This window comes from Camarhynchus parvulus, chromosome 28 (genome assembly GCF_901933205.1).
Source record: "Camarhynchus parvulus chromosome 28, STF_HiC, whole genome shotgun sequence".
In the NCBI taxonomy this organism is placed as follows: Eukaryota; Metazoa; Chordata; class Aves; order Passeriformes; family Thraupidae; genus Camarhynchus; species Camarhynchus parvulus.
The window spans coordinates 3,504,656-3,532,321 of NC_044598.1; the positions used below are offsets into that span (position 1 = coordinate 3,504,656).

Genomic DNA, 27,666 nt, shown 5'->3' on the forward strand with positions numbered 1-27,666 from the left:
AATTATTTACAAAATTATTTTAAAAAAATTATTAAATTCCTTATTTTAAAAATTTCTTTGCTGCAATTTTTTGTTATGGTTTAATAAACCTTTGAAACTTTAAAAGTGAGCAGCTGTTTCTCACAGTGGGGATTGCCCTGTTGGAATGAGATCAATCAGCCCCACAGCACAAGCTCACAGTGAGGGCAGCTCCTTGTGAGGAACTGGGGTGGGGAAGGCCAAAAGGAGGCACAAAATGGGGCACAGCAGGCAGGAAGAAGAAGAAATTCTAAGAATGGAGAGGCCCTGGCACAGCTGTGGCTGCTCCATCCCTGGAAATGTCCCAGCAAGGCTAGGTCCAAGGCCAGGTTGGACAAGGCTTGGAGCATCCAAGGCCAGGTTGGACAAGGCTTGGAGCATCCAAGGCCAGGTTGGACAAGGCTTGGAGCATCCAAGGCCAGGTTGGACAAGGCTTGGAGCATCCAAGGCCAGGTTGGACAAGGCTTGGAGCAGCCTGGGATGGTGGAAGGTGTTGGGGAGTTGCAAGGAGACGGGATTGAAGGTCTTTTCCAACCCAAGCCATTCTGGGATTCCTTGACTCTATAAAATCTTCCAACAGCCCCTTTTTCCTCTGGAAGTTCCACTCCTAAAGCGGCCCATGGCACCACACAAAGTTGTCAGACAAATTTCATGACCAGGATTCCCTGGAGAACAACCCCTCTCTGAGGACAACACCCCAGGGCTGGAAACCACCTCACACCCACCACAACACCTGAACAGCTCCTCCTCTTCCTCCTCCTGCTATGGTGGGGCTGGGGTGGAAGGAGGGAGGGGGACAGCTCAGGGAGGTTCTTACATGGTTCCATTGGTGTAAACAGCTTCTCCTCCTTCCACATACTGCACCTGGGCTGGATAAACGTGCTGCACAGACTGCACCTGCAACAGGCACCAAGAGGTCAGGGATTGCTCAGGAACTGCTGGTTAAACTGCACAGCTCCAACCTTACCTTGACACTCAGGCTTTCTTTAAAAAAAACCAAACCAAACCAACCAAACAAAAAAAAAAACCAACAAAAAAACCCCCAAAAAAACAACAACAAAAAAAACCAAACCAAAACAAAACAAAACCCCAAAAAAACCCCAAACCAAACAAAAAAAATCCCAACCAACCAAACAAAAAACCCAATAAAAAAGTAAAAAAAACCAAAACACCAAAAACACCAAAAAGACCACCACCGCCACCACCAAAAAACCACAAAAACAAAGAAAAAAACCCACTAAAACCAAATCACAAAAACAACAAAAAAACCCCACCCAACAAAAACAAAAACACCAAACCAAAGGAAAAAAAAACCCCAAAACCAAAAAAAAACCAAAAAACACCCAAAACTCCCCAAAAAACCCAAAACAAAACCAAACAAACCCCCCAAAAAAACCAAACAAAAAAACCCCAAACAAACAAAAAACCAACAACAACAACAAAAAAAAAACCCAAAAAAACAAACAAAAAACCACCCTCCCTGCCCTCCCTCCCCTCCATGCTTAGGAATGCCAAAGAAAAGGAGGTTTTTATTTTCAAAGGTCAAGTTAAAATAGATAAATAAGTGGTTGCTCCATGAGAAGTGGAAACAATGGAGCTGGGTTTCCTCTGCACACGTGTCTGGGAGCTGACTAACAGGGCTGAGCTCATGCTGCAGCTTTTCCTTCAGAGGGGAGCCTGACAGTGCCCAGCTGCACCCCAGCCCCTTTTTTGTTGCTCTGGGAGGGAAGGAGTTGCCCCCCTGAAATGGAGAAACCAAATAAAAAAATCACTAAAGGAAAAAAATTAAGAGGATCAGACTTGCTGTTCACATGGAGCAGCACCACATATGCCTGGTTTCTTAGGAAACAAGCCCTGGAAAAGGCAAAGTTCAAATAAATAAAAACACTTGCATGGCTCTCTGGCACCTAATCTTCCTATGGAGCCACATGCAGGCAGTAAATTTGTTTAATTAAAAAAAACCCCAAACATTTTGCCTCTAAAAACATCTTTACCAAAGGATTTCATTTTAATTTAACTTTGATTTAATAAATGCTTTTAAATTTAAGTTGAAAGCATCCATCAAATCTTCAAATACATGAAAGACAACTGCTACAGCAAAGGTTTTTCCTAAACTTCAAACATCTCGAGAGTTTCTTTTGTCATCAGTCTAAGAAAGGAGGAGAGAGCTGGAGAGAAAGTGATGCCAGCTCTGTGACTGCCCACAAGTCTTTAATTAAGATTTTTCTAGATGTGGCAGAGTTGCAGAAGTGGGACTGGGGACCTGTCTGGGTGTCCCCAGGGTTCATTACCTGCTGTGGAACCTGCTGCACTCTGGGAACAGAGATTTGCTGCATCTGTGCCCCTTTGGGAGCAGAGCCTGTGGCCTGCACCAAAACCCTCTGCAAGGAGAAGACACAGGAAGAGAAAATTTCAGTCCATGACACAGCTGAGCCAGGTGTTCTTTTCCCAAATGTCAAAGCCAGCCTGCCTGTGACACCAGCAGCACCCTGTGATCAGTGTCCCCATGGTCCCCACCCTCCCCCTGGGGTGCACCAGCCTGAGCTCAGCCCCTTGAATTCGGGCAGATTTCTGCCAGGAATCATCTCCAAACCTCCAGGAAAGGATGTAGCAGTCAATTGATCAGCTCAGCCCCCTGAATTTGGGCAAATTTCTGCCAGGAATTATCTCCAAACCTCTATGGAAGGATGTAGCAGTTCATTGATCAGCTCAGCCCCCTGAATTTGGGCAAATTTCTGCCAGGAATCATCTCCAAACCTCCAGGAAAGGAAGCAGCAGTTCATTGATAAACTCAGCACAGCTGAACAAGGATCACTCCTCACACATCCACATTTGGCTGCAAAGTTCCTTCTCTTAGAGCTGCTAAACCCAACCAAACTCTGCCTCCTGCAGCAAGAAATCCCCCCCAGCTCCTGCCAGCACCAAATTCAGGGGGTTCTGCTTCTCCCTGCTCTGCCACCAAGGGCACAGGGACATTTCATGGTGCTGGTGGCTCTGTCACCTCCATCATCCCCTGTCTTACACTCCATTTTCAGCCTGGGGTTGTCAGCACATCTCAGAGTGCTCAGCACCTTCAGATGCAGCAAAACAAACGTGGGGATGTGGTGGATGGAGAGAAAGGATTCAGTGGGAACACAGCCAAGCATCTCCATGGCCTCTTCAACATTCTCCAAGGAGACACATCCTTTAAAAACACCCAGGAGATTGGGCCTGTGCTGGAAAATCCCAGGAAAAATCCTGGCAGAGAGAATTATGTCTCTCTTTGTTCTGAGAATGCAAATACCACATGGGCCAACAGAACAAAGAGCCAGAAAACAACCCCAGAAGCAAGCTTGAGAATGACTGGCTACCTGGATATTTATGATGGATAAATAAATTCCATGGATAACTACCATGGATATTTATGATGGATAACCATTATAAATAATTGCCATGGATAACTACCATGGATATTTATGATTTTTAGCCTTCTCAGCATATCCATGTAACAACCAGAAATCCAATTCTAGCAGAATTCCAGGTTTATGACAATTGCCCAGATCTCCAGGCAGCTGCTCCAAGCTGCATTCCCTGGAGATGCTGCACTTATTTCAGCCATCACCTGGCCTGTTTTCCCTCACCAGTGCAGGCTGGGGACATCACAAGCCCTTTTTGAAATCAGACCTTGGCAGCGCCACCTACAGCAAAGACTCTTTCCTTTCTCTGTCACAGCCATATTTTATGAAAAATCCTTTTGCTAGAATCTTTTCTCCTGAGAAGCTGAGAGGCCTCAGAAACAAAATGTAAATAATGATTATCTGCTGCTGTGGAATGCAACAGGTGCATCTTTGATTGGTCTCATGTGGTTGTTTTTAATTAATGGCCAATCACAGTCCAGCTGTCTCGGACTCTCTGGTCAGTCACAAGATTTTATTATCATTCCATTCCATTCCATTCCATTCCATTCCATTCCATTCCATTCCATTCCATTCCATTCCTTTTTAGCCTTCTGCTAAACTCCTTTCTTCTATTCTTTAGTATAGTTTTAATATATCATTTTCTTTTAATATAATATGTATCATTAAATAATAAATCAGCCTTCTGAAACATAGAGTCAAGATTCTCATCTCTTCCTGTGAACACCACCACATTTTTCCTCCTTTTTGCCTATTTTCTGGCACTGCTTTTGCAAGATGCCACATCCCTGGCCCTGTGCTCTGCTATCACCTTCCAGACAAGATAAGGAATCATCCCCACCTGGAAGGTGAGGCCACCCTGCTCAAACCCAAAGGGGCACCAGTGCTCCACAAGGGCTTCAGCCTCACACCATTCCTGCTGGCAGCAGCTCATCCCCAGTGATTTCTTCGTCCTGCTGGAGAGAGGAAGGATGCTCCTCCTCTTCAGCAGTCTTCACTATCCCCTGGATTTTTCTTAATCCATGCAGCTCCATTCCAGAGGCTGGATGGGTGATTCCATAATCCAAAGGTTTTCCAACCTTTGTTCACAGCCAAATCCACACTGTGACCCTGGGGACACCTGGCGCTGCTGTCCCCAGCCCTGCCACACCAGCAAGGATGGGAAGGCTGGGAGGTGACAGCAGCACTCTGGATCCCTGAAAAGCCAAATATTCCTTCAATTCCCAATCTTTAATTGCTCCTTTCCATCAGCATCCAATGGCAGCAGCTGCTGCTGCTCACTTGGGAGTTGGAGAAGGATGAAGCTGAGTTACACCCACCCATCCTCTCATCCCTCCAGCTTCCTGAGGCAGAAATTTCTTTTGCAAGTTCCCCAAAAGGCAGGAAAAGGAACAAAAAGGAACCAGTTTCACTTAACCCTTCCCATTTTGCACTGGGTGGTTCCTGTTCATCACTTGTCTCCTGTTGGGGCCTCCCAAATGCAGCACATTCATGGGCATTAATCACAAATCCCCCTCTGCAAATTGAAATGTTGGGATCTGCCTACCCAGGGAAGAGACCATGGGATGATCTGGGTTGGGAGGGATCTCAAACCCCACCTTGTGAAGCTTGGCAGAGCTCAAACCAACAGGACAGCACTTTTATCAACAGGTTGTCCCCACTACCTCAAGGAACTGATTAAAAACCCTCTCCCCACTATAAAAAGTGGGATTAAAATCAGCTGGCACAAAGTGACCCCCTTGGGGACTTAAACCCCAAAGCTTGCACAAGGATTGGCAGCGCTTAAACCCACGGGACATCACTTTTATCAACAGGTTGTCCCCACTACCTCAAGGAGCTGGTTGAAAACCTTCTCTCCACTACCAAAACCTGGGATTAAAATCAGCTGGCACAGAGTGACCTCCTTAGGAACCTAAATTAAACCCCAAACCCCACCTTGTAAAGCTTGCACAGGGACTGGCAGCACCTAAATCCACAGGACATCACTTTTATCAACAGGTTGTCCTCACTACCTCAAGGAACTGATTAAGAACCTTCTCCCCAGTATCAAAAACTGGGATTAAAATCAGCGGGCACAAAGTGACTCCCCTGGGGACCTAAATTAAACCCCAAAGCTTGCACATGGATTGGGAGCACTCAAACCCACAGGACAACACTTTTATCAACAGGTTGTCCCCACTACCTCAAGGAGATTATTAAAAACCCTCTCCCCACTATCAAAACCTGGGATTAAAATCAGCTGGCACCAAGTGACTCCCTTGGGCACCCCAAACCTTGTAAAGCTTGCCAGAGCTCAAACCCACAGGACATCACTTTTATCAACAGGGTGTCCCCAGTACCTCAAGGAACTGATTAAGAACCTTCTCCCCACTACCAAAACCTGGGATTTAAATGCATCTGCCATGGAAATCAGGGCTTTTCTCCATGGTAACAGCATCCCCAGCTGTGCATGCCTTACCTGCTGTGAGGCTGGCACTGCCTGCACCACTGGTGCCTGCGCTGAGCCCGACGGGTGAAGAGCCACAGAAGCTGCTGAGTCTGATCCACCCTCTGGACTCTGCATGCTCCCTGCTGGGGACAGCACAGGGACATCAGAGGGGACAGCACAGCACAGCCACACACCCCCAACCCATTGACAACAGGGGTGAAATCCCAGGGGAATATCCAGAGGGAAAGGAGGCAGCTCCCGTCCTACACACGGGGCTGGTTTTAGTCCCTGGAGCTCATTTTAATGCAGAATTATGTTAAGGAAAAAGAAACTTGCACAATTGTTTCACAGAGAGAAGGAAGGAACAGAAAATGCACTTCTATATTTAACTGAAAAGTAGTGTTGGAAAATTATTGTGTCACAGGGAGCATCACACATGATTGGGAAGAGTAGGGGAATATTTTTAAAATAATGCTTTCTCTCCCTCTGCCTTATCACGTTTAACTAGTGCCAAAAAAAGCTTTGAATCAAACCTTAATTTCACTGGCAAAATGGGGTGGCCAGTTGGGTTTATAACCAGAAAAAAATCAAGGATGAAGAGCACAAGAACAAAAATTCAGCATCATTTTGGACTCCCTTAAGAAGCATCTCCACCCTCCCAAAAGCAGCATCTCCACCCTCCCAAAAGCAGCATCTCCACCTTCCCATCGCCCCAAAATCCCACCAAGGTCCCCAGACAGCCCCAGCATCACCCCCCAGTGCCACACAGCCCTGATGGTGCCCTCAGCATGCTCAAATCCTCAGTGCCAGCCCTGGGGACACCAGGGCATGCCTTATCACGTTAAACTACTGCCTTATCACATTTAACTAGTGCCAAAAAAAGCTTTGAATCAAACCTAAATCTCACTGGGAAAGTGGGGTGGCCAGTTGGGTTTATAACCAGAAAAAAATCAAGGATGAAGAGCACAAGAACAAAAATTCAGCATCATTTTGGACTCCCTTAAGAAGCATCTCCACCCTCCAAAAGCAGCATCTCCATCCTCCCATCTCTGCCCTCACCCCAAAATCCCACCAAGGTCCCCAGACAGCCCCAGCATCACCCCCCAGTGCCACACAGCCCTGATGGTGCCCTCAGCATGCTCAAATCCTCAGTGCCAGCCCTGCCTCCTGGCACTGGGGACACCAGGGGATGCTGAGACAGCACACAATGGCATTTTGAGAGGTTTTTTTGGGGTGGGGGAGTCTTTTTTCCTCGGTTTCTTGTGAAACTTCCTGTTTAATAAACTATTTTAGGAGGGTTTCTGCTGTCACTTCAAAATTAAAAGGTTAAAGACATCCAGATTTTGGGCAGTGCCATTTCTGCTTTCCTGGCCTCACTGCTGAGCCTCTAAAAACATTATTATGTCTTTTATCTCCCTTCTCCTGCCATTATTTAAAGTTTTCCCTCACCTCTGTACAAGTTAAGAGGAAAAAGGAAAAATAAGAAACTAAAGGACATTGGACCTGCTCATTTGTGTTCAAAAGAAATGCAAGTGGGGTGTGAAGTTACAGAATTCACCTGTTTATTCCTTCAGCCACCAAAAAACCCCTCCAAATATTAATATTCTCCAAAAACCAGGTTTTTAAGGGTTTTTTTCCAACACTCCATACTCCCATTAGCAAATTACAATTACTCTCCCAACCTTCCCAAAATCCCAGAGCTTGCAAATCATTTTTCTCACATCTGGGAGAAAAAGTAGATAGAGTCAGAGCTGCCAGATTAATCCAACAAGCCAGAAAGGAGGGAAATTAAATCAATATTTATTCCTGTGTCCCCCCAGCTGCCCTCAGCCCCCCCATCCCTGCAGCTCTGCTATAAAAAGGCAGCACCTGCCTCTCCCCATCACTGCCTCTGCCTGGGTTGCAGCCAAAACCTCCCTGGGAGAAGATTCCAGTTGCAACAGCACCGTGGGATCAGGAAAATAAAAATTCTCCCAGTAAATTCCAGCTCCTTGCTTGCTCCAGCCACAAATTATTTGTAATTAAACACTGGGGCAGCACTGCTGGGTTTGGAATGCTCAGGTGGAGATGCTCAGGCAGGAGAGGGGGCACTTTTACCACATTTGGTCCCCTAATTTTTCCAAAAGTGTTTCTTTTCTGTCCCTAACTTTTCCAAAAGTGTTTCTTTTCTGTCCCTTGTGCCCTGGGCTATGGTTTGCAGCTCTCCAAGGTTTTCTGAGTTATGGTGAGGTTACAGAAGAGAGGTGGGAGAGTTGACAAAGATATTTTAATTATCTATTAATGGTTCTGGCAGGGTCAGCTCTTGGCATTTTAGGTCTACACGAGGTCTCCTTTGAAGTGTAGCTATAATCAGAAAAGAACACTTAGAAAAGATGGATTTTGATGATCCTTTAAAGTCCCTGCCAAGCCAGAATATTCCCTGATTCTCTGATTCAAATCACCAACAACTCATCTCTGCTGGCACGTTTTGTCTTGTGCTTTCCCTCAGTGGCCAGAAGGGAGCAGAGAGATGTGGGCAGGGTGGAAGGTGAATTGTTTGCTGCCAAAATAAATCCCAGAGTGGTTTTCAGGTTTGTGCTGACAGCCAGACACAAAGGCTCCCAGGAAATCTGCAGATGGCACTTCCAGCCAAGGTAGACAGACAGAGAAGTCTTGGACTGCCAAACCACAAGTAACAGGACTTGTTATTATTTTATTTATCAGTGCAACATCCTGGAGAAAGAATAATTCACTTCTCATTAAACCATCCTGCACTTCCTGAGAATTGCATTCAGATCCCTGTGTGCCATCTGCTCTGGGCAATTTGTGCTGATGAAAAGCTGACAGCACACACACAGAATTCCTGTGCTCCCAGAAACCAGCACGAGGTGCTGCAGAGCTCTGCTGCTGCCCTGGCAGCACAGCTGGCACCTCCAGAGGGTGCAGAAGGGATCCAGGGAGGAGAGGAAATGTGGCATCCAAAGTCCTGCTCTTTCCCCTTCACTTTATTATTTATACTTTATTGTTTTTATTTGTTAAGAACAGGTCACATGAATCAGAGGTGGGACTGGTATGGTTGGTTCTCATGGGGTATTCACAGAATTCACAGGATCCCAGAATTCACAGGATCCCAGAATCACAGAAACACAGAATTCACAGAATCACAGAAACACAGAATCACAGAAACACAGAATTCCAGAGTCACTGGGTTGGAAGAGACCTCCAAGACCATCGAGTCCAACCCAGCCCCAACAGCTCAACTGAACCCTGGCACCCAGTGCCACATCCAGGCTTTGTTAAACACACCCAGGGATGGGGACTCCAGGCAGATGATCCTCCCCAGGCAGAACATTCCAGAACTTTATCACTCTTTCTGTGAAAAACTTAAAGAATGACCGATTTTTCCTAATGTCCAACCTGTATTTTTTCCTAATATATCCTAATTAGGTTTTTTCCTAATATCTTACCCATAGGATAGGATCTCACCAACTTCCTAATACCCAACCTATATTGTTTTCCTGACATCCAACCTGCATTTCCCTTGGTGCAGCTTGAGGCTGTGTGCTCTGGTTCTGTCAGTGCTGCTGGAGAAAGAGCCCAGCCCCAGCTGAGCACAGGCACCTTTCAGGAGCTGCAGAGAGTGATTTAGGTCTTGTATTCCCATCATAGATTGGTTTGGGTTGGAAGGGAGCTTAAAGATCATCCCATCCCACCCCTGCCATGGCAGGGACACCTCCCACTGTCCCAGGCTGCTCCAAGCCCTGTCCAGCCTGGCCTTGGGCACTGCCAGGGATCCAGGGGCTGCTCTGGGCACCCTGTGCCAGGGCCTCACTGCCCTCACAGCCAAAAATTCCCTTTTCATTTCATATTTCTCAATTTCCAATTTCAAATTCTTTTAATTTCAAATTTCTCCATTTCCTTCCCCTTACAGCCATTCTCCTTGTCCTGTCACTGCATGGCTTTGGAAAAAGTCTCTCTCCAGCTCTTTCATTGGCACTTTTGGACACTAAAAGCTGCTCCAAGGTCTCCTTACTCTGGATTTATTCAACACATTGGGATGTGCCAATGTGAGAGCAGCCAGGGCCAGCTGTGGCATCATTCCCCTCCTTCCCCAGGCTCTTTTGGGGTGCAGGAGATGCTGCTCCATCCCCTCCTCAGCACCTAAGTGATGATGGTTGGACTCAATGATCTTAAAAGTCTTTTCCAACTGAAATGCTTCTATAAATACATCCTTCAGGCATCCAAAATCTGATTTAACATTTCCTGTACCTCTAGGCAGTCATTTTGCTGTTGGGTTTTTATGCCCCACATTTAAATCCCCTTTGAGAAGAACTTGTTAAGCCCATTTATGAATGGCAAGGACAGCAGTGGATTTCTTACCCATGGAGGTAATAACACCCACCAAGGTTTATTGGGAAGCTTAAACAGAAGTAGCTATTAGAAAAAACCCCAAAACTTTATCCCAAAGGTGAAATAATTGATTGTTCTTAAAACTAACACAAAACTGACTGAGGATCTTTTCCTTTCCCTCATTTATATCCCAGTATTATATTCCATTTCAAAAGTCCTGCCAGAAATAAAAGGATGTAATAAAGGAATTTTATCCTTGAAGGATCTCCTCCTTTCCCCCCACTCCCCCTGCAAATTTGAACATAGTAAATATTTTGAAATGCTCCTCTTATCTCTGTTTCCCCAGTGTTTTGGAGCTGCTTTAGGCAGGAGAGATGAACAAAGGCAAGGCCATTTACATGGAGGCAGGGCTGCCTTATGAATGAAACATAGTTCATATTGTTTCCATGCTCACCAAAAACTGTTAAAAGCAGGCATGGAAGAAGAAATAATTGCTCTTTTTTTCATAGTTTGCTCCAGTCAGCTTAAATGGAGAATTCCTTCAACCAACAAGGGCAAAATCCATCCTAACCCCTAAGGAAAGTCTCATCGGTGAGAGATGAGATTTTAAAAAAATCAAAATTTTTGTGAAAATCAAAATTTTTGGTGGAAATAAAATTTTTTAAATGAAAATCAAAATCTGTGACAGAGCCAGAATCCCACCCCATTTATTTGGATTTAATCCCCATGCCTTTTCACTTAGCAATTTTCTGTTTGTCATTAGCTACCCCTCTGCCCTAGATTTGAGTTCTCTCTTTTTTTTACCTTTAATTTCTGCTTCTCTATCCCCCATCCCAGAGGCTGCCAGGATTATGGGATGGATGAAAGGTTCTTGTCCCTGCATTCCCTGCACAGGCAGAGACAGGAGCATCCCCCTGACTCCAAGGAGTGTCCAGGTGCTTGCTCTAGTCAGCTTAAATGGAGAATTGCATCATCCAACAAGGGCAAAATCCATTCTAGCCCCTAAGGAAAGTCTCATCTGTGAGAGATGAGCTTTTAAAAAAAAACAAATTTTTTGTGAAAATCAAAATTTTTGGTGGAAATCAAAATCTGTGACAGAGCCAGAATCCCATCCCACCTATTTGGATTTAATCCCCATGCCTTTTCACTTAGCAATTTTCTGTTTGTCATTAGCTACCCCTCTGCTCTAGATTTGAGTTCTCTCTTTTTTTTACCTTTCATTTCTGCTTCCTCATCCCCCATCCCAGAGGATGGATGAAAGCTTCATGTCCCTGCATTCCCTGCACAGGCAGAGCCAGGAGCATCCCCCTGACTCCAAGGAGTGTCCAGGTGCTCTGTGTGCTCACAGGTGATATTTTCACCCTGAAAACCTGAGTTTTTCTCAGCCCTCAAGGCTTCTCCCGCTCCTCCTTGTCTTTCTGAAAAGCTCTGACAGCTCTCAGAGATCAGTGCTTGAACACCACCTTGCCTAGGGGAGGATTTGTGGCTTTTTTAGGAGTGGGAAAATTGCAGCACAGGCAAAAGGAACCATCCTGTTCAAGGTCACGGAGAGAGCTGGTGGCAGCACCACAAATAGCACCCACAACTTATTAAGGTTTTTTTTTTTTTTCCTCCTGAATTTCCTTTCCTGTCCCTGCTGTTTGCTTGGATACCCAGCTAGCTGTGTGTAAACAGAAGGTTTCCAGCAGCCCTCCTTATCTGCCTGGTTCATTCAGTGATGATGCAACCTGGAATCCAGATGTCTCTGATGCCTTCCAGGGCCCTGGTGGCTCCTGTGACATCACCAGCCACGCTGAGCAATTTTAAACTTGTCTCTCCCTGAAATGCCAATGTGCTGAATAAATCCACTCTAAGGAGACCTTGGAGCAGCTTTTTAGTGTCCAAAAGTGCCAATGAAAGAGCTGGAGAGGGACTTTTGATAAAGCCATGAAGTGACAGGACAAGGGGAATGGCTTTAAGGTGAAGGGAATGGAGAAATTTAAAATTTGAAATTGAGAATTTAAAATTTGAAATTGGAAATTGAGAATTTGAAATTTGAAATGAAAAGACTTTGAAATTTGAACTTGAGAATTTAAAAGTTGAAAATGAGAAATTTGAAATTTGAAATTGAGAAATTGGAAATGAAAAAGAATTTGAAATTTGAAATGGAGACATTTGAAATGAAAAGGGAATTGCTGGCTGTGAGGGCAGTGAGGCCCTGGCACAGGGTGCCCAGAGCATCTGTGGCTGCCCCTGGATCCCTGGATGGGGCTTGGAGCAGCCTGGGACAGTGGAAATGTCCCTGCCATGGGTATTGGAACAAAATGAGCTTTAAGGTCCCTTCCCACCCAAACCATTCTGGGATTCTCACCAGGATTTTGTTCCTTCTGCATGGTCAGCCCCATCTGCTCTCTCCTGTGTCTGTAGAGATTTTAGCTGCAGATTTATTTTCAATTCTCACAGAGGCAGGAATTTCCTCCCTACAGAATCATACATTTCTATTAGTGCTGCTTTCAAAACATTAAAATTGTTGCTGTTCCAGCTCATTTGAAGACAAAACAGATCATGAACTATTTGATTTAATTTGCTTTTCAAAGCTTACTTGGTTGGTCATCCTTTGATCTTATTTAAACTTTTCAAATTCCTTTATTACATCCTTTTATTGCTGGCAGGACTTTTGAAATAGAATATAATACTGGGATATAAATGAGGGAAAGGAAAAGATCCTCAGTCAGTTTTTTGTTAGTTTTAAGGACAATCAATTATTTCACCTTTGGGATAAAGTTTTGGGGTTTTTTTTAATAGCTACTTCTATTTAAGCTTCCCAATAAACCTTGGTGGGTGTTATTACCTCCATGGGTAAGAAATCCACTGCTGTCCTTGCCATTCATAAATGGGCTTAACAAGTTCTTCTCAAAGGGGATTTAAATGTGGGGCATAAAAATCCAACAGCAAAATGACTGCCTAGAGGTACAGGAAATGTTAAATCAGATTTTGGATGCCTGAAGGATGTATTTATAGAAGCATTTCAGTTGGAAAAGACTTTTAAGATCATCGAGTCCAAAATTCCACAGCTTTTAGTTCAAATTAAGACCTAAAAGGTGGGAGAAGTTGATTTTTCCAGGTGAAGCTGCTCTAATGAGGTTTTTTAATTTCTGGTTTTCTTCAAGCAGGGAACAAACGCCAAAGCTTTGGCTCTCCAGGTAAACCCAGGCATCCTGAATTTTCTCACATTCACCTGTGCAGGTTGTCAGACACTTCCCAATGTGAGAATTGAAAATAAATCTGCAGCTAAAATCTCAACAGACACAGGACTGAGACAAGCTCAGCTCCAGCAAGATTTGTATTTATTGGACTTGATTTTAGAGGTTTTTTCCAACCTTAAAAATTCCATGGTAGAACTAAAGCTGTTCCATGCACCAGAACTGCAGGAAACCTGGAGGTGGATGGGGTTGCCAAAGGCATTTTGTACAGGGAAATTCACCTTAAATTAATACAGCAAATAAGCTTTGTTCTTCTTTCATATTATCAGGAATTAATGAGGTTTAGTGCAGCCAACAGGCTCAGTTTGTGCTCCACGTTTTCCTTTTGCTGTCCAGGGGGTGAATTACCAGGGAATCTCATCCAACCCCATGATACAGCTACAAATTTTTAATAAAAATCTCCTGATATCTGTTATTTTACTGAAAATAATGGGAAAGCTGCAGTTTAACTAAAAAACAACAAAAAAAATTAAACTATTTCTCATTCACAACACTAACCTGCAAAGATCAAAATTGAAATCCAAATTTTTCCTTGTTTTTTGGTTGATTTTGTGCATTTTTTTTTGCATGCTTTGAAAGGAAGGCTTACATTTAAAACTAATTATTTGGTTATTGGAACTTTTATTCAGATTTAGTTGGCCTGGGGCTTAGATAAATGGGAAAACCAGAACAGCAATAATGGAATGCAGGAGAAATAAAAATGCCATTTAACCATCATGTTCTAGATGGGCTCTAAATGGTATTTGCTCCCCCGACTGCAGAAAAAGGAAGCAGGGAATTTACATTTAATGGTTTCACTACTGAGAATTCTCAACACTCTCAAAACAGACTGAAAATAATAAAAGCAATGCAAGGAATGGCTGATTTTGATTCTTTTCTAGCAGATGCAAGTATCCATCTACTTCATCCACCACCCTCTAGGCCACAGTTATTTTACTAAAGAAAACTTCCTTAAATATTTTCCATTTCATTCAATATTTCTGGCTCAGTGTCCATGTAATAACTTGCCCTGAAAAGGCATTGGTTGTGCTTGAAGCAGGGCACAGAAAGGAAGTCTTTCATTCTTTGGAAGGAGGAGCTGGTTTATTTGATGTGAATGAAAATGGATCCAGTGACTTCTCCCTCCTCTGAGGCAAATATTTGTGTTAAACCCAGCCTGGCTCCTGCCTCACACCCATCCTTCATCCCTGCTGCTCATGTCTCCAAAGCATGAGACCTCCAAGGAATAACAGGCTGTGTCATAGTTTTATAAAAAAAAAAAAAAACAACTAATTTTTTCCTCTTGTAAAGAAATCTCCATAACTTAACAAGAAGGACTTCTCTCCCTAAGTGAACTGAAAAAAAAGGAGTATTTTAAAGGTAATAGAGTTTGAGAGAGGGAGCCAGGAAATCTCACAGAATCATGGAATGGTTTGGGTTGGAAAGGACCTTAAATCCCATCCCATCCCACCCCTGCCATGGCAGGGACACCTCCCACTGTCCCAGGCTGCTCCAAGCCCTGTCCAGCCTGGCCTTGGGCACTGCCAGGGATCCAGGGGCAGCCCCAGCTGCTCTGGGCACCCTGTGCCAGGGCCTGCCCACCCTGCCAGGGAACAATTCCTGCCCAAGATCCCATCCAGCCCTGCCCTCTGGCACTGGGAGCCATTGCCTGGCTCCTGTCCCTCCAGCTCCTGACAGAGCCCCTCTCCAGTTCCCTGTAAGCCCCTTCAGATGCTGGAAGTTTATGGGAGCAGGTTAAGACCAGACAGAGCCTTGGCTCATCCAAACCTTGACCTCAGCCCCAGAACTCTCCATCCCACGTTGAGGTGACACCAAGCCACCCCACAGAGCCTGGCACAGGGCAGGACAGTGCCCAACATCCCCACAGCAGCACCAACCCTTGGGTACCATCCCATCCCACACCTCCTCACCCATGGGGAGAGCTTTGGGCCACCTCTGACAGAGGGGACATGTCCTTGTCCCCTCCAGGCTGGTGGAGCAGCTCACCCACAGTGTCCTGAATGACGTGTTGTAATGTCACAGACATGTTTTATGAAAAATCCTTTCATTAGGATCTTTTCTCCCGAGAAGCTGGGAAGCTTCAGCTTCTCCATGTTTTGCTGCTTTGGAATGTGATTTGGAGAATTGTTTACCCAGCACGTGAATTGTTTTTACTTGATGACCAATGACAGCCACCTGTGTCGAGGCTGTGAGCAGTCACAAGATTTCCTTTCCTTTCCTTTCCTTTCCTTTCCTTTCCTTTCCTTTCCTTTCCTTTCCTTTCCTTTCCTTTCCTTTCCTTTCCTTTCCTTTCCTTTCCTTTCCTTTTCCCTTTCCTTCCCTTCTTCCTGATGAAATCCTTTCTTCTATTCTTTACTGTAGTTTTAACATATCATTTTCTTTTAATATAATATATATCATAAATTAATAAATCAGCCTTCTGAAACATGGAATCAAGATTCTCATCTCTTCCCTCATCCTGGGACCCCTGCAAACACTCCCACATCATAACCTTGCCCCTTCCCTGAGTCCTGGTAAGAGGAGGGGGATGGAAATGGGAAGCAAACACGCCAAGCAACTTGAAAAGAAGCTTTCTGAAGACACTACTCATTACACTGCTTCAAAATTTTATAAACAAGAGAAGGCACCAGACCCTGCCACTGATTAGGTTAAATTAATTTAAAACAGAAGCAAACACTGCTTGTCTACGAGCTCCAGTTACCTGGAAACACAGATAAACCCAAAACACACTTTTCAAGGGCAGCAGGCACTATAGCTGGGCTTGGTTTTTTTTTTTTCCCAGAAACCTGGTCCTCATGGAAAAATACAAATCTGGAAATGGCTTTTATTAGCAAGTTAATAATATACTGAAATACAAATATACACCCAGTCTTTAATTAGATTTCACAGAATTAAGTCAAGTAATATATATATACACACATAACTGTTGTGTAACAGCCATTCTCTCGTCTCTGCTGTTTCTTTAAAAGTAACTTTGAGGACAGAAAAGAGCCAGGAATGGATCTGTAATTTGGAGTTTCCTTCAGAGTCAGATGAAATTGGAGAGCAGAAGCCACAATAGTTTAGGGGTTGCTGGCAAAATTCAAATCCCACGTGCAGGAATCTCAGACAGGGGCAAAGCATTGTTGGGAAAATCCTTCCCAAACAAAAACCTGGCCTGTTTTCTGCTGGGTTAATAACCTGAATGTAGGGTCATATTTACAGGACAATGGACCAGTCTAAGAACTAAAGAACTGGGTCATCTTTGTAATAAAGCTGCATTCTTCTTTGCAGATAAAAAGCAGATGTTGCAAGAAGAAAGAAGCAGCAGCAAAGCTGCTGACAGTGGGCAGTGCCCTGAGGGGGAAGAACCTTTCCCTGAACTCCATCCCAAGCCTTGACACAGCTCCAGCCCTTCCCGGGGTTCTCACACACTCCCCTGCATTGCTCACAGCTGTTTATTGGTAAGAAAAGTCAAAGAGATTCCAGATTTTTAGTGTAGCACAACCCTGTCAACAAGTGGAACTCCTTATTTCTTTCCTATGAACTGCCTAAACCTTGACTTCAGGAAAGTTTTGCTGCAATGATGGCAAATGTTAGCTAAGAAACAACATCTGGGTATCTGCTGAGCAGTGAGGATGATTTCACATCTGCAAGGAGGAATTAAAAGTCACACTCCAGTGCTCTCCATGTCCAGGATGTAACAAACACATTGGTGCTACCTGATGGAAACAAGCACAAGTTCTGGGCTTGGAAGAATTGTTTCCCATATTTTTAATATGTGCACTGTAGGGGGCTGCCCAGGACTGTGATTCAATGGGGGAAATACAATTTCTCAAAGTAGAAACAGTCTGAAACAGAATCTCAGCATGGTTTGGATTGGAAGGATCTCAAAGCCCACCCAGTGCCATGGTAGGGACATTTTCACCATCCCAGGCTGCTCCAAGCCTGGCCTTGGGCACTGCCAGGGATCCAGGGCAGCCACAGCTGCTCTGGGAATTCCATCCCAGCCCCTCCCCACCCTCCCAGGTGACAATTTCTCCCCAATATCCCACCTAACCCTGCCCTCTGGCAGTGGAAACCATTCCCTGTGTCCTGTCCTTCCAAGCTCCTGTGAGAAAACTGTCTCCAGGAAAAACCTGGCACAAAAGCATTGCCAAGGTTCCTTTCCAGGACATATCTCAAAGTTTCCATCATCAGCCAAAGCACAGTCTCTGGTTCCTTGTCCCCTGCAGGCTGTGGCTGCTCCCAGGACAACCCCAGGTACAGCTCAAACTCCTCTGACTGAACTGGGCTCATTTTGGAACAAGGAGCTGCAAACCTTGCTGCTGTTTTTTTATAGCTTGTCCTACGGCTTTTATAGCTTGTCTGACGTCAGGGAACTATGGAATGTGTCACTCACTGGAAATGAATTCCCTGAGATCAGTCTAACTCACACCTGTAGCTCACCAGCCCTCATTTTTTACTCCCTTGGACCAGACAACCCTTCACTGGTTTAGGAGCAAGCAGCTTTTGAGAATTTCAGCGGGAGCAGGAGATTGGCTGCAGTACTGCATGGAGAACTGATGCAGTATTGCATGGAGAATAGATGCAGGATTCCATTGAGAATTGCTGCAGTATTCCATGGGGATTTGCTGTGGTATTGCACTGAGAATTGATGCAGTATTGCATGGGGAATTGCTGTAGTATTCCATTAATATTTGCTGCAGTATTCCATTGAGATTTGCTGCAGTATTCCATTGAGATTTGCTGCAGTATTGCATGGGGAATTGCTGCAGTATTGCATGGGGAATTGCTGTAGTATTCCATTAATATTTGCTGCACTATTCCATGGGGATTGGCTGCAGTATTGCATGGACAGTTGCTGCAGTATTCCACAGAGAATTGCAGCAGTATTCCATGGAGAATTGCTGCAGTATTCAATGGGGCTTTGCTGCAGTATTCCATAGAGAATTGCTGCAGTAATCCATGGAGAATTGCTGCAGTATTGCATGGGTAATTGCTGCAGGATTCCATAGAGAATTGCTGCAGGATTCAATGGGGAATTGCTGCAGGATTCCATTAATATTGTCTGCAGTATTCCACAGAGAATTGCTGCAGGATTCCATGGGGAATTGCTAGAGTACTGCATGGAGAATTGCTGCAGTATTGCATGGAGATTTGCTGCAAGATTCCATGGAGAATTGCTGCACTATTCCATGGGGATTTGCTGCAGTATTGCATGGAGAATCGCTGCAGCATTCCATGAGGATTGGCTGCAGTATTCCATTAATATTGGCTGCAGTATTCCACACAGAATTGCTGCAGTAATCCATGGAGAATTGATGCAGGATTCCATGGAGAATGGATGCAGGATTCCACGGGGATTTGCTGCAGTATTCCATGGAGAAGACCTGCACTATTCCATGGGGACTGGCTGCAGTGTTCCATGGGGATGTGGGGTGGCTGCAGCAGCTGTTTCCAGCCAGCACAGCAGGAACTGCTGCCAGCACAGCCCTGGGTGTTGCTATTTATTTACACAGCACCACTCACGAGCCTTGTGGTGCCTCACAAAGCGAAGCAGAAGCAGCAACAAACACAAACTGGGGCTGTTTGGACAAGAGATGGCTTTGTATCAGGTTTTACAGCATCAGTGCAGTCAGGGCTCTGGATCTCCAGAGGATCCCACCATGGGGTGAACCATGGCATGAACTGGGGGTTTGTACTTTGGGAGGCAGAAGAGGAGGAGGAAAAGGAGGAAGAGGAGATGGAAGAGGAGGTTCCAGGTTGTCCCAGCTCAGCACAACACAGGGAGCATTGCCCTGACCAGGAACTGGTGGAACTGGGAGCACCCACCGGGAAAATCTGAGCTCTGCTCCTGCACTCCACAGAAAATGGAGTCAGGGAGAAGAGACCTGGAGAAAGGCTTTGGACAAGGGCCTGGAGGGACAGGACAAGGGGAATGGCTTCAAACTGCCAGAGGGCTGGGTTGGTTGGGATATTGGGAAGGAATTCTTCCCTGGGAGGGTGGAGAGGGGCTGGAGAAGCTGTGGCTGCCCCTGGAAGTGTCCAAGCACTGGGTTTGGAGCAGCCTGGGACAGTGGAAGGTGTCCCTGCCATGGCAGGGGTGGCACTGGGTGGGCTTTGAGGACCTTTCCAGCCCAAACCATTCCATGACTCTGTGATCTCCAGCCACTCCTCAGCCACATGGGGTGGCCCAGAATTAAACTCCCAGCAATTCTCCAAGCACCCCATGGCTGTGTCCAGTGTAAATTTCAGCAAGGAACACCAGCAACTGCTTCCCCACCACTGCACTGCTCCAGGGAGGACAGGGAAGGATTTTTCTGTGGGAATTGAAAGTTCATAAAGCTGCTGGTGACTGGCACAGATTCCAGGACTAAACAAAACCCCAAATAGAAGATAGAAACTACCTAGAGACAGGCAATTCTCCCTGGAAAGGCAAAGAGTAGGCTGCTGTAGGTGTCCTAGAAATGCAGTTTGGGAATATGGATTTGAATATTCTGCACTTAGAGAACGGCACTGGTGGATTTTTGGTGAGGACAGCAGGAAGACAAACTGTATCCTACAGGAATGGGAGGAGATAAAGGCTTCAACAGCTCCACACTGCTCCAACAGCTCCCACTGGCCCAAAGAAAGAGAATTGGCTGCTACAGAACTGGAATTATCTGAGCAAGATCATTTATCCAGGCAATAAATTCCTGTGGGCAGAGTTTCCGGCCTGCAGAACGAGTGGGTGGCTTTGTGACAGACAGCTCACCCCAGTGACCTTTCTGTCTCTGCTCTGGCTGGACAGGGACTCGGATGACCCCAAACCTTACCTCATCCTATCATCCCCAAACCTCACCTCATCCTATCATCCAAAAACCCACCTCATCCCACCATCCCCAAACCCACCTTATCCCACCATCCCTAAAACCCACCTGATCCCAAACCTCACCTGATCCCACCATCCCAAACCCACCTCATCCCAAACCCCACACCTCATCCCAAACACTACCTCATCCCACCATCCCTAAAACCCACTTTATCCCATGATCCCCAAACCCACCTGGTCCCACCATCCCCAAACCCCACACCTCATCTGCCAAACCCACCTCATCCTACCATCTCTAAACCCCACTTCATCCATGATCTCCAAACCCCACCTGATCCCACCATCCCCAAACCCCACATCATCCCAAACCCACCTCATCCATGATCCCCAAACCTACCTCATCCCACGATCCCTAAAACTCAAGCCCACCATCCCCAAACCTCACCTGATCCCACCATCTCCAAACCCACCTCATCCGAGATCCCCAAACCCACGTGATCCCAAACTCCACCTCATCCCACCATCCACAACCCCACCTCACCCCAAACTCACCTCATCCCATCATCCCTAAAACCCCATCGGATCCCAACCTCACCTGATCCCACCAGCCCTAAAACCACCTCATCCACGATCCCCAAACCTCACCTCATCCCATCATCTCTAAATCCCAACTGATCCCAAACCCACCTCATCCTACCATCTCCAAACCCTCATCCCACCATCCCCGAACCCCAACTGATCCCGAACCCACCTCATCCCACAATCCCTAAAACCCTTTAGCCCATCATCCCCAAACCCACCTGATCCCAAACCACATCTGATCCCACCATCTCTAAATTCCAACTGATCCCAACCCCACCTCATCCTGCCATCTCCAAACCCTCATCCCACCGTCCCCAACCCCACCTCACCCCAAACCCTCATCCCCCATCCCCACCAGGGCCTGGCTCAGCCCAGAAGCTCCCGATGCACCAGCACGAGCGGGGAACCCTCAAACCCTTCTGAACCCTAAACTGGGGAGGTTAAAGGGAGGTGAAAATCTCCTGTGCCAGCCCCGAGCCCCCTGAGGAGCTCTGGGTGCCCCGCCCGGAGCCGCGGCTGGCGGCAGGAGGATGCGGGGGGAGGGAGGGGAGGGAGGGCGGCCGCGATGTTTGGGGACCAACAGCGGTTGCCAGGGGTGACGCGGTCCCCTCCCGCTCTCCTCCCGTTGCCAGGCAACGCGGGGAGCGTTTCCCAAACCAAACATCCCCATCCCGCCTCACCAAATATGTCAGCGGGTATTTTCAGGAGCTCGGCAAGGCGGGAGGGACAAATAACGCCGCTGCCATGGCAACTGCGGGGGGCGGCTTTGTTTTGGTTTGGGTTTATTTTATTGAATTGTTATTTCAGAATAAACGGATTAGCGGGGCTGGGGGAGAGCTGGGCAAGGCAGATGCTCAGGAGAGAAATGGTTTTGGTCTTTTTGTGCTCAGTTGGGGTTTTTTTAAAGTAATACTAAGGAAAAGATTAAGCTAATTAATATATTAAAGAATAAAAAATATTAAAGAATAAATATTCTTAAAAATAATCAATAGGAAAAAAAGGAATAAATATCGATAAATAAGTAATTTTAATCAATACTAAAGAATTTAATATATTAAAGAATATATTAAAGTTGATATTAAGCTTTTTTGGAACTGGGTATAGATGCTCAGGGGGAAATGTTTTTGTTCTTTTTGTTCGGTTGGAGTTTTTTAAAAAGTAATATTAAGGATTATATTGAGCTAATTAATATATTAAAGAATAAAAATTATTGAAGAATAAATAGTATTAAAAAGAATAAATAGAATAAAAATAAATATTAAAGAATTTAATATATTAAAAGAAAATATTAAAGCTGATATTAAGCACTTTTGGAGCTGGGTGTAGATGCTTAGGAGAGAAATATTTTTGTTCTTTTTGTGTTAAGTTGGGGTTTTTTAAAAGTAAAACTAATGAACAGATTAAGCTAATTAATATATTAAAGAAGAAATATTTTTAAATTGAATAAAAAGTATAAATATTAATAAATATTCAATAATTTAATATATTAAAGCTCGTATTAAGCTTTTTTGGAGCTGGTGGTAAATGTTCAGGAGATAAATTATTTTGTTCACTTGGGTTTTTTTTAAAAGTAATACTAAAGAATAGATTAACCTAATTAAGAATAAAAAGAATATGAAAGAATAAATATTCTTTTAAATGAATAAATAAAATAAAAATAATAAATATTAAAGAATATATTAAAGCTAATATTAAGCTTTTTTGCAGCTGGTGGTAGATGCTCAGGAGAGAAATAATTTTGTTCTTTTTATTCAGTTGGGGTTTTTTTAAAAGCAGTATTAAGGAATATACTAAGTTAATGAATATATTAAAGAATAAAAAGAAAAATATTCTTTTTAAAATAATAAATAGAATAAAAATAATAATAAATAATCTTTAAATATAATAGAAAGAATAAATATTAATAAATATTCAAGACTTTAATATATTAAAGCTAATATTAAGCTTTTGTGGAGCTGGGCGTAGATGCTCAGGAGAGAAATATTTTTGTTCATTTGGGTTATTTTTTAAAATAATATTAAAGAATTAAGCTTTTTTGGAGCTGGGTTTAAACTACTCATGGTCTTTCTGCACCCCCAAACACACACAAGTCCCTCAGCAAATTCTCTTCCAACTCATTTTTTCCCCCATCTATTTGTAGATCCCTCTAAGTTTTCCAGCAGAATTTAGATCCCTCTCAGCCAGGACTTTAGCTGACTTAAGCCAGGTTTAGCTGACTTAAGCCAGGTTTAGCTGACTTAAACCAGGTTTGCTTTTCTTGGTGCTGGCTGTGAATGCAGCCAAAGGCAGCCTGGCTGGAAATGAGATTTTGGGAGAGGGGGTTTGTGGTTCTGGAGTGTCCTCTGATTAGATGAAGAGGAGAAATTAATCAAAAGGATGTTTTCTTCCAGTGCCATGAACATGGAAAGCTAATTTAAATTCTCCACATTGATTTTTTTCACGTTAGAATTTGAGGCAATTCATCATAAGCAAAAAAATGTTGAGACACTTGGGAGGATTTTAATGGAGAGCTCGCTCTGGGGAAATAAAGATTAGAGAAAAGCTTTTGTTGGGCTGGTGGAGACATCATTGTCCTGGGTGCTGTGGTCTGATCTAACACACAAAAGTTCTGCTGGGCTTGCTGATCATCAGTGAGGCCACAGGCTGCTGGCACAGCTTCCAGCACGAGCAGACCTGGGGCAGAATTTATGTTTTCAGCTTTTTAATCTGAGTTTAGGCAGTGGCACCACTTGAGTTCACCTTGGCAGTGACCAATAAAAGCTCCTCGCTGGTGGTTTCCAGCTCTGGGTGCTTTCAGTGCTTCCTTTGGTGTTTCTCCAGGTGTTTTACCACTGATTATAGAATGAGAAAGTTTGGAAAAGAGCTCCAGGATAAAGCCCAGCCTTGGATGGAATGCACAGTCCCCCAGGGTGCTGCAAGCTTGGATGAGGCATTCCCTTCTCTGAGATACAGGTCATAAAAAGCTGGAATCATTCACCTACTGCATGAAAAATAAAAGTCACAATCCTGAGCACGAATCTTCCAAAGTTTTTGTTCTTTAAGGATTTTTAATCCTTAAAGATTTTAAGGCTCTCTAAAGATTTTTTTCCCTCAGCTATTGCTGACCCAGCCCCCAAACTACTCCTTGGTCTTTTAACATTTATTTCCCTCTCAGGAGGGAGAAGAGTAAACCCAGAAATATTCCCTGCACAAGAAGAATTAACCCAGAAAAATTCTGAAGGAGGTAAATAATCTTTTGGAGATGTTCAGAGCAGCATTCAACAGAGAGCAGCCACTTATGGAAGACAAGAACAACTTAAAAATGACAACTGGAAATTAAAAACTCATAATTTGAAGATTCTCCCTGGCTAAGGGAGAACACAGACAGCACCTCTGAGGTAATCTGAGAGCATTTAAATTCATTAATGAAAAAAATCAATCAAACCAAGCTCATTCAACCCCTGCCCATCCCACCACTGCTTTAAGGCCAACTTCAGCACTGCAGCCTCCAAAAGGTGGGAAAATGGTGAAAATCTGCTTTAGCACTGTGACATCTGGCCAAGTGAAGAGAATTCTGGCCTTGACAGCAGGAGCACCAGAGGTGGATGTGACCAAGCTCCTGAGAACTCTGCTCTCACTCAAAGCCAGCCTGTAAACCCAGCCTAAACTCAAACTCCCTGTCTGGACCCCCTTCCAGCAGAATTCCTGCAGGGATATCTCTGCTGGCACTGACCCAAGAGCCATCAGCTCCTCTCAGAGCGTAAAAGAGCCCAGCTGCCCTCATAGAGCCACTTTATTTATTCCAAATTAAATCCAAGATGCTTCTCGCTTCATTCCTTTCTCCTAAGTGCCCTTTTTCTCTGCTTTAATATGCTAAAAATTACTGCTGGGATGAGGAAAACACATTAAAATGGAGAGTTCACACCTCTCAAGTGTGGATGGCAGGGGAGGTTTTTAGGATTCCAGTTGCTGGAGTCCTGTAACTCCCACAAGTGCCTGACAAGGAAAAGGGTTTCCAGCTTTCCAACTTTTACTGAAGAAAGAAAAAAAGTCAGGAGAAGAACATGAATTCAGAAAATCACTATTTAAACTGTCAGCCTTCCTTATTTTTATCTCCTAGTGGGGTTTTAACCCAGCTTTATACTTTGGGGAATGTCTGTTCTCATGGGCAAGGAGTTTATTTGCACTCATAGAGCAGCTCAAACCTCCTCCCCCTTTTTTTTTTTTCTCCCAAAGTTTCTTTCTACTTTTGCTTTTCAGAAGATGAAATGAACTTTTTGCAGGAAGGAGAGCAATGTAAGGAGTGTTAAGTGTGACTGCAGGAGCTATTTCCAGTCTCCACAGCATTTACTGAGCAGTATATTGAAGAGGCCATGAAATGCTAATGATCTCCAGACTGCCAGAGATACAGTCCTAAATAGAAGGAAAAAATCTCTTTGAGAGATTTTTTTTTTTTTTTGCCTATTCCATCTCCAGAAAAACCACACAAAACTTTAACACCTCCCTTTGGCTAAAACACTCCAAGTTACACTTGAAGAAAACCGAAAAGGAAAAACCAGATGGGGGTGGGGGAGTGGATAGAGATGATCCAGAGCTAAAATATCCATTAGTGGTAAATTCCACCATCTCCTCCCCCTCCCAAAAAACAACTGGGCTGCATGGGTCAGATTCCACCCTCAGACCCAGGAACCAGCTCCAAACACATTCACTCAGCCCTTTTTATTCTCCTGCTTGTCTAAGTGGCTGCTAGGCAACCCCAGCAGCATTACTGCTCATATGCATTAAGTATTAACTATTATTTCATTCCTTCTCCCCCTTTTTTTCCACAAAAAGGCAGCAAATTCGTGGCAGATCATTCTTTTCCCAAAAGGGGAATGCTGGCTGAAAATGGAGCTGTGGAAAGGATGGATATTGCCAGTTGAGTTCCAGGTTGGGATGAATCCTGCACAACCCACCTGGAGCTGTCCTTAGGGGATGAAAAACTCATTTTTGGTGCACCAGGAGATGCAGCTGCTCCAAGCTAAGCTCTGGAGGGAATTGCAGTGCTGCCCACGAAGGGAGCCAAAAATTCTGGTGTCAGTTTGGTGAAGCAGCAGCCACCCCCACTGCTGCAGCCCCTGTGTCCACCTGGAGGAGGGAATTCTCCGCATTCCAGATGTGGGAATTCCACATTCCAGATGTGGGAATGAGCCCTGCTTTTGCCAGAGATGGACAGCAGGAAGGATGCTGCTGCTGCCCTGCCCAAGGGAGGGTTTGAGCCACAATTCAAAGATTTCTGCTCCCCTCTCTCTGAGAGGCAGCTCTGGGAGAAGCATCCCCATCCCTGCAGCTCTTCCAGCCACTCCAGTGGCTCTTTTGGTTGAAGAAATAAACATGAAAATTGGGATGGGACAGAAGAAAACAGAAGCTGGTGGTGTTTAGAGATAGTTGGGATAGTTCAGCTCAGCAAAGAAATTCAGTGATGCTGAATTCAGCCTGGTCCCTAATTTTGGTGACACTCCAGGACAAACATTACAGCAGAGGAGCAAGGTGCTGCTCAGGACAACCAAACACTAGAAAAATGAATTTTTCACCTGCAGGAAGACTCCAAGAAGGGAGAGGGAAGACTGCTGACAAGCAGAGCCCGGCACTCTTCCAGTCCAGTGACATTTCTGAGTAATTACAAACCCTTAGGATCCATTATAATGTTAATTTACAGGCCAGTTGTTGTGGAGAAGTGTGATGAGATGTTGTGTAGCTACGATGCAGACTGGAAGGAATGCTAAGAATGCCTCCACTCTGAACTGAAGTGAGCAGTATTGGACTAAACCCTTTTCTGACCCAGAGATGGGGCAACTGAGAGGTGTTTTAAAAACTTTTATTCCATTTTCAGTCTCATTTGAAGGGTGAGATAATACAGGTGTAACAGTTCATGCTATTACAATCAGAAGCCAACTATTCCCTAATTACAATACAAAATAAGATAGGTTTCTACAGGATATATAGAGTTTTTCTTTACTTACTTCCCATAATAGATGTTCACTATAAGCTAGGTTTCTATAGGATATATACAATTTTTCTTTCCTTTCTTTCCATAATATATTTTCACTATAAGATAGGTTTCTTGGCCTATGAGCTTTTGCCACATCATACTGCAAATACCTTAAAACTAATAATCTAAAATTATTCTTTGTGGGTGCCAATACAATGCATCTTTTATAGTTCTATTTCTCTATTTACACCTGAGATAATACAGGTGTAACAGTTCATGCTATCACAATCAGAAGCCAACTATTCCCTAATTACAATACACTATAAGCTAGGCTTTAATAGGATATATAGAATTTTTCTTTACTTACATTCCATAATATATGTTCACTATAAGCTAGGTTTCCATAGAATATATGGAGTTTTTCTTTATTTTCATCCCATAATATACTTTCACTATAAGCTAGGTTTCCATAGAATATATGGAGTTTTTCTTTATTTTCATCCCATAATATATTTTCACTATAAACTAGTTTTCTGTAGGATATATGGAATTTTTGTTTACTTTCTTTCCATAATATATTTTCACTAAAAGATAGGGTTTGCCACACCATACTGCAAATGCCTTAAAACTAATAATCTAAATTATTCTTTGTGAGTCCTAATATACAATGCATCTTTTATAGTTCTATTTCTCTAAAGTATCCAGTTTTATTTGTAAGGCCATCCTTTAAAACTTGTTTCTAGTTCCATTTCTCTCTCAACAATGTCTGTCCTATTCCATGGCATTTCCAAGTCAGCATTTCTTATCTCAAGGTTTGCACACACTGTGTGAGCCTTCTGTCAAACTTTGTGAATTTTCCACAAATTCACAATGTTCTAACCAATGCTATGTTATTATGTTTCCTATGCTTCTTATTTCTAACCAACATC

The 27,666-nt window shown here is 44.1% G+C and overlaps 1 protein-coding gene across 4 annotated transcripts in view; it reads right to left on the reverse strand.

The window, feature by feature from the left end:
* Positions 1-27,666, reverse strand: part of RFX2 (regulatory factor X2) — a 73,946-nt gene that overhangs the window by 27,296 nt on the left and 18,984 nt on the right. For 2 of the 4 annotated variants that reach the window (XM_030966811.1, XM_030966809.1), the window contains exons 2-4: positions 5,872-5,984; positions 2,310-2,399; positions 836-915 (exon numbers count right to left, since the gene is read on the reverse strand). In XM_030966811.1, coding sequence (XP_030822671.1) covers positions 836-915; positions 2,310-2,399; positions 5,872-5,976 — 275 coding nt within the window. In that variant the 5' untranslated portion in view covers positions 5,977-5,984. The remainder of the gene's footprint in view (positions 1-835; positions 916-2,309; positions 2,400-5,871; positions 5,985-27,666) is intronic. The other 2 variants (XM_030966810.1, XM_030966812.1) reach the window with 2 other exon arrangements.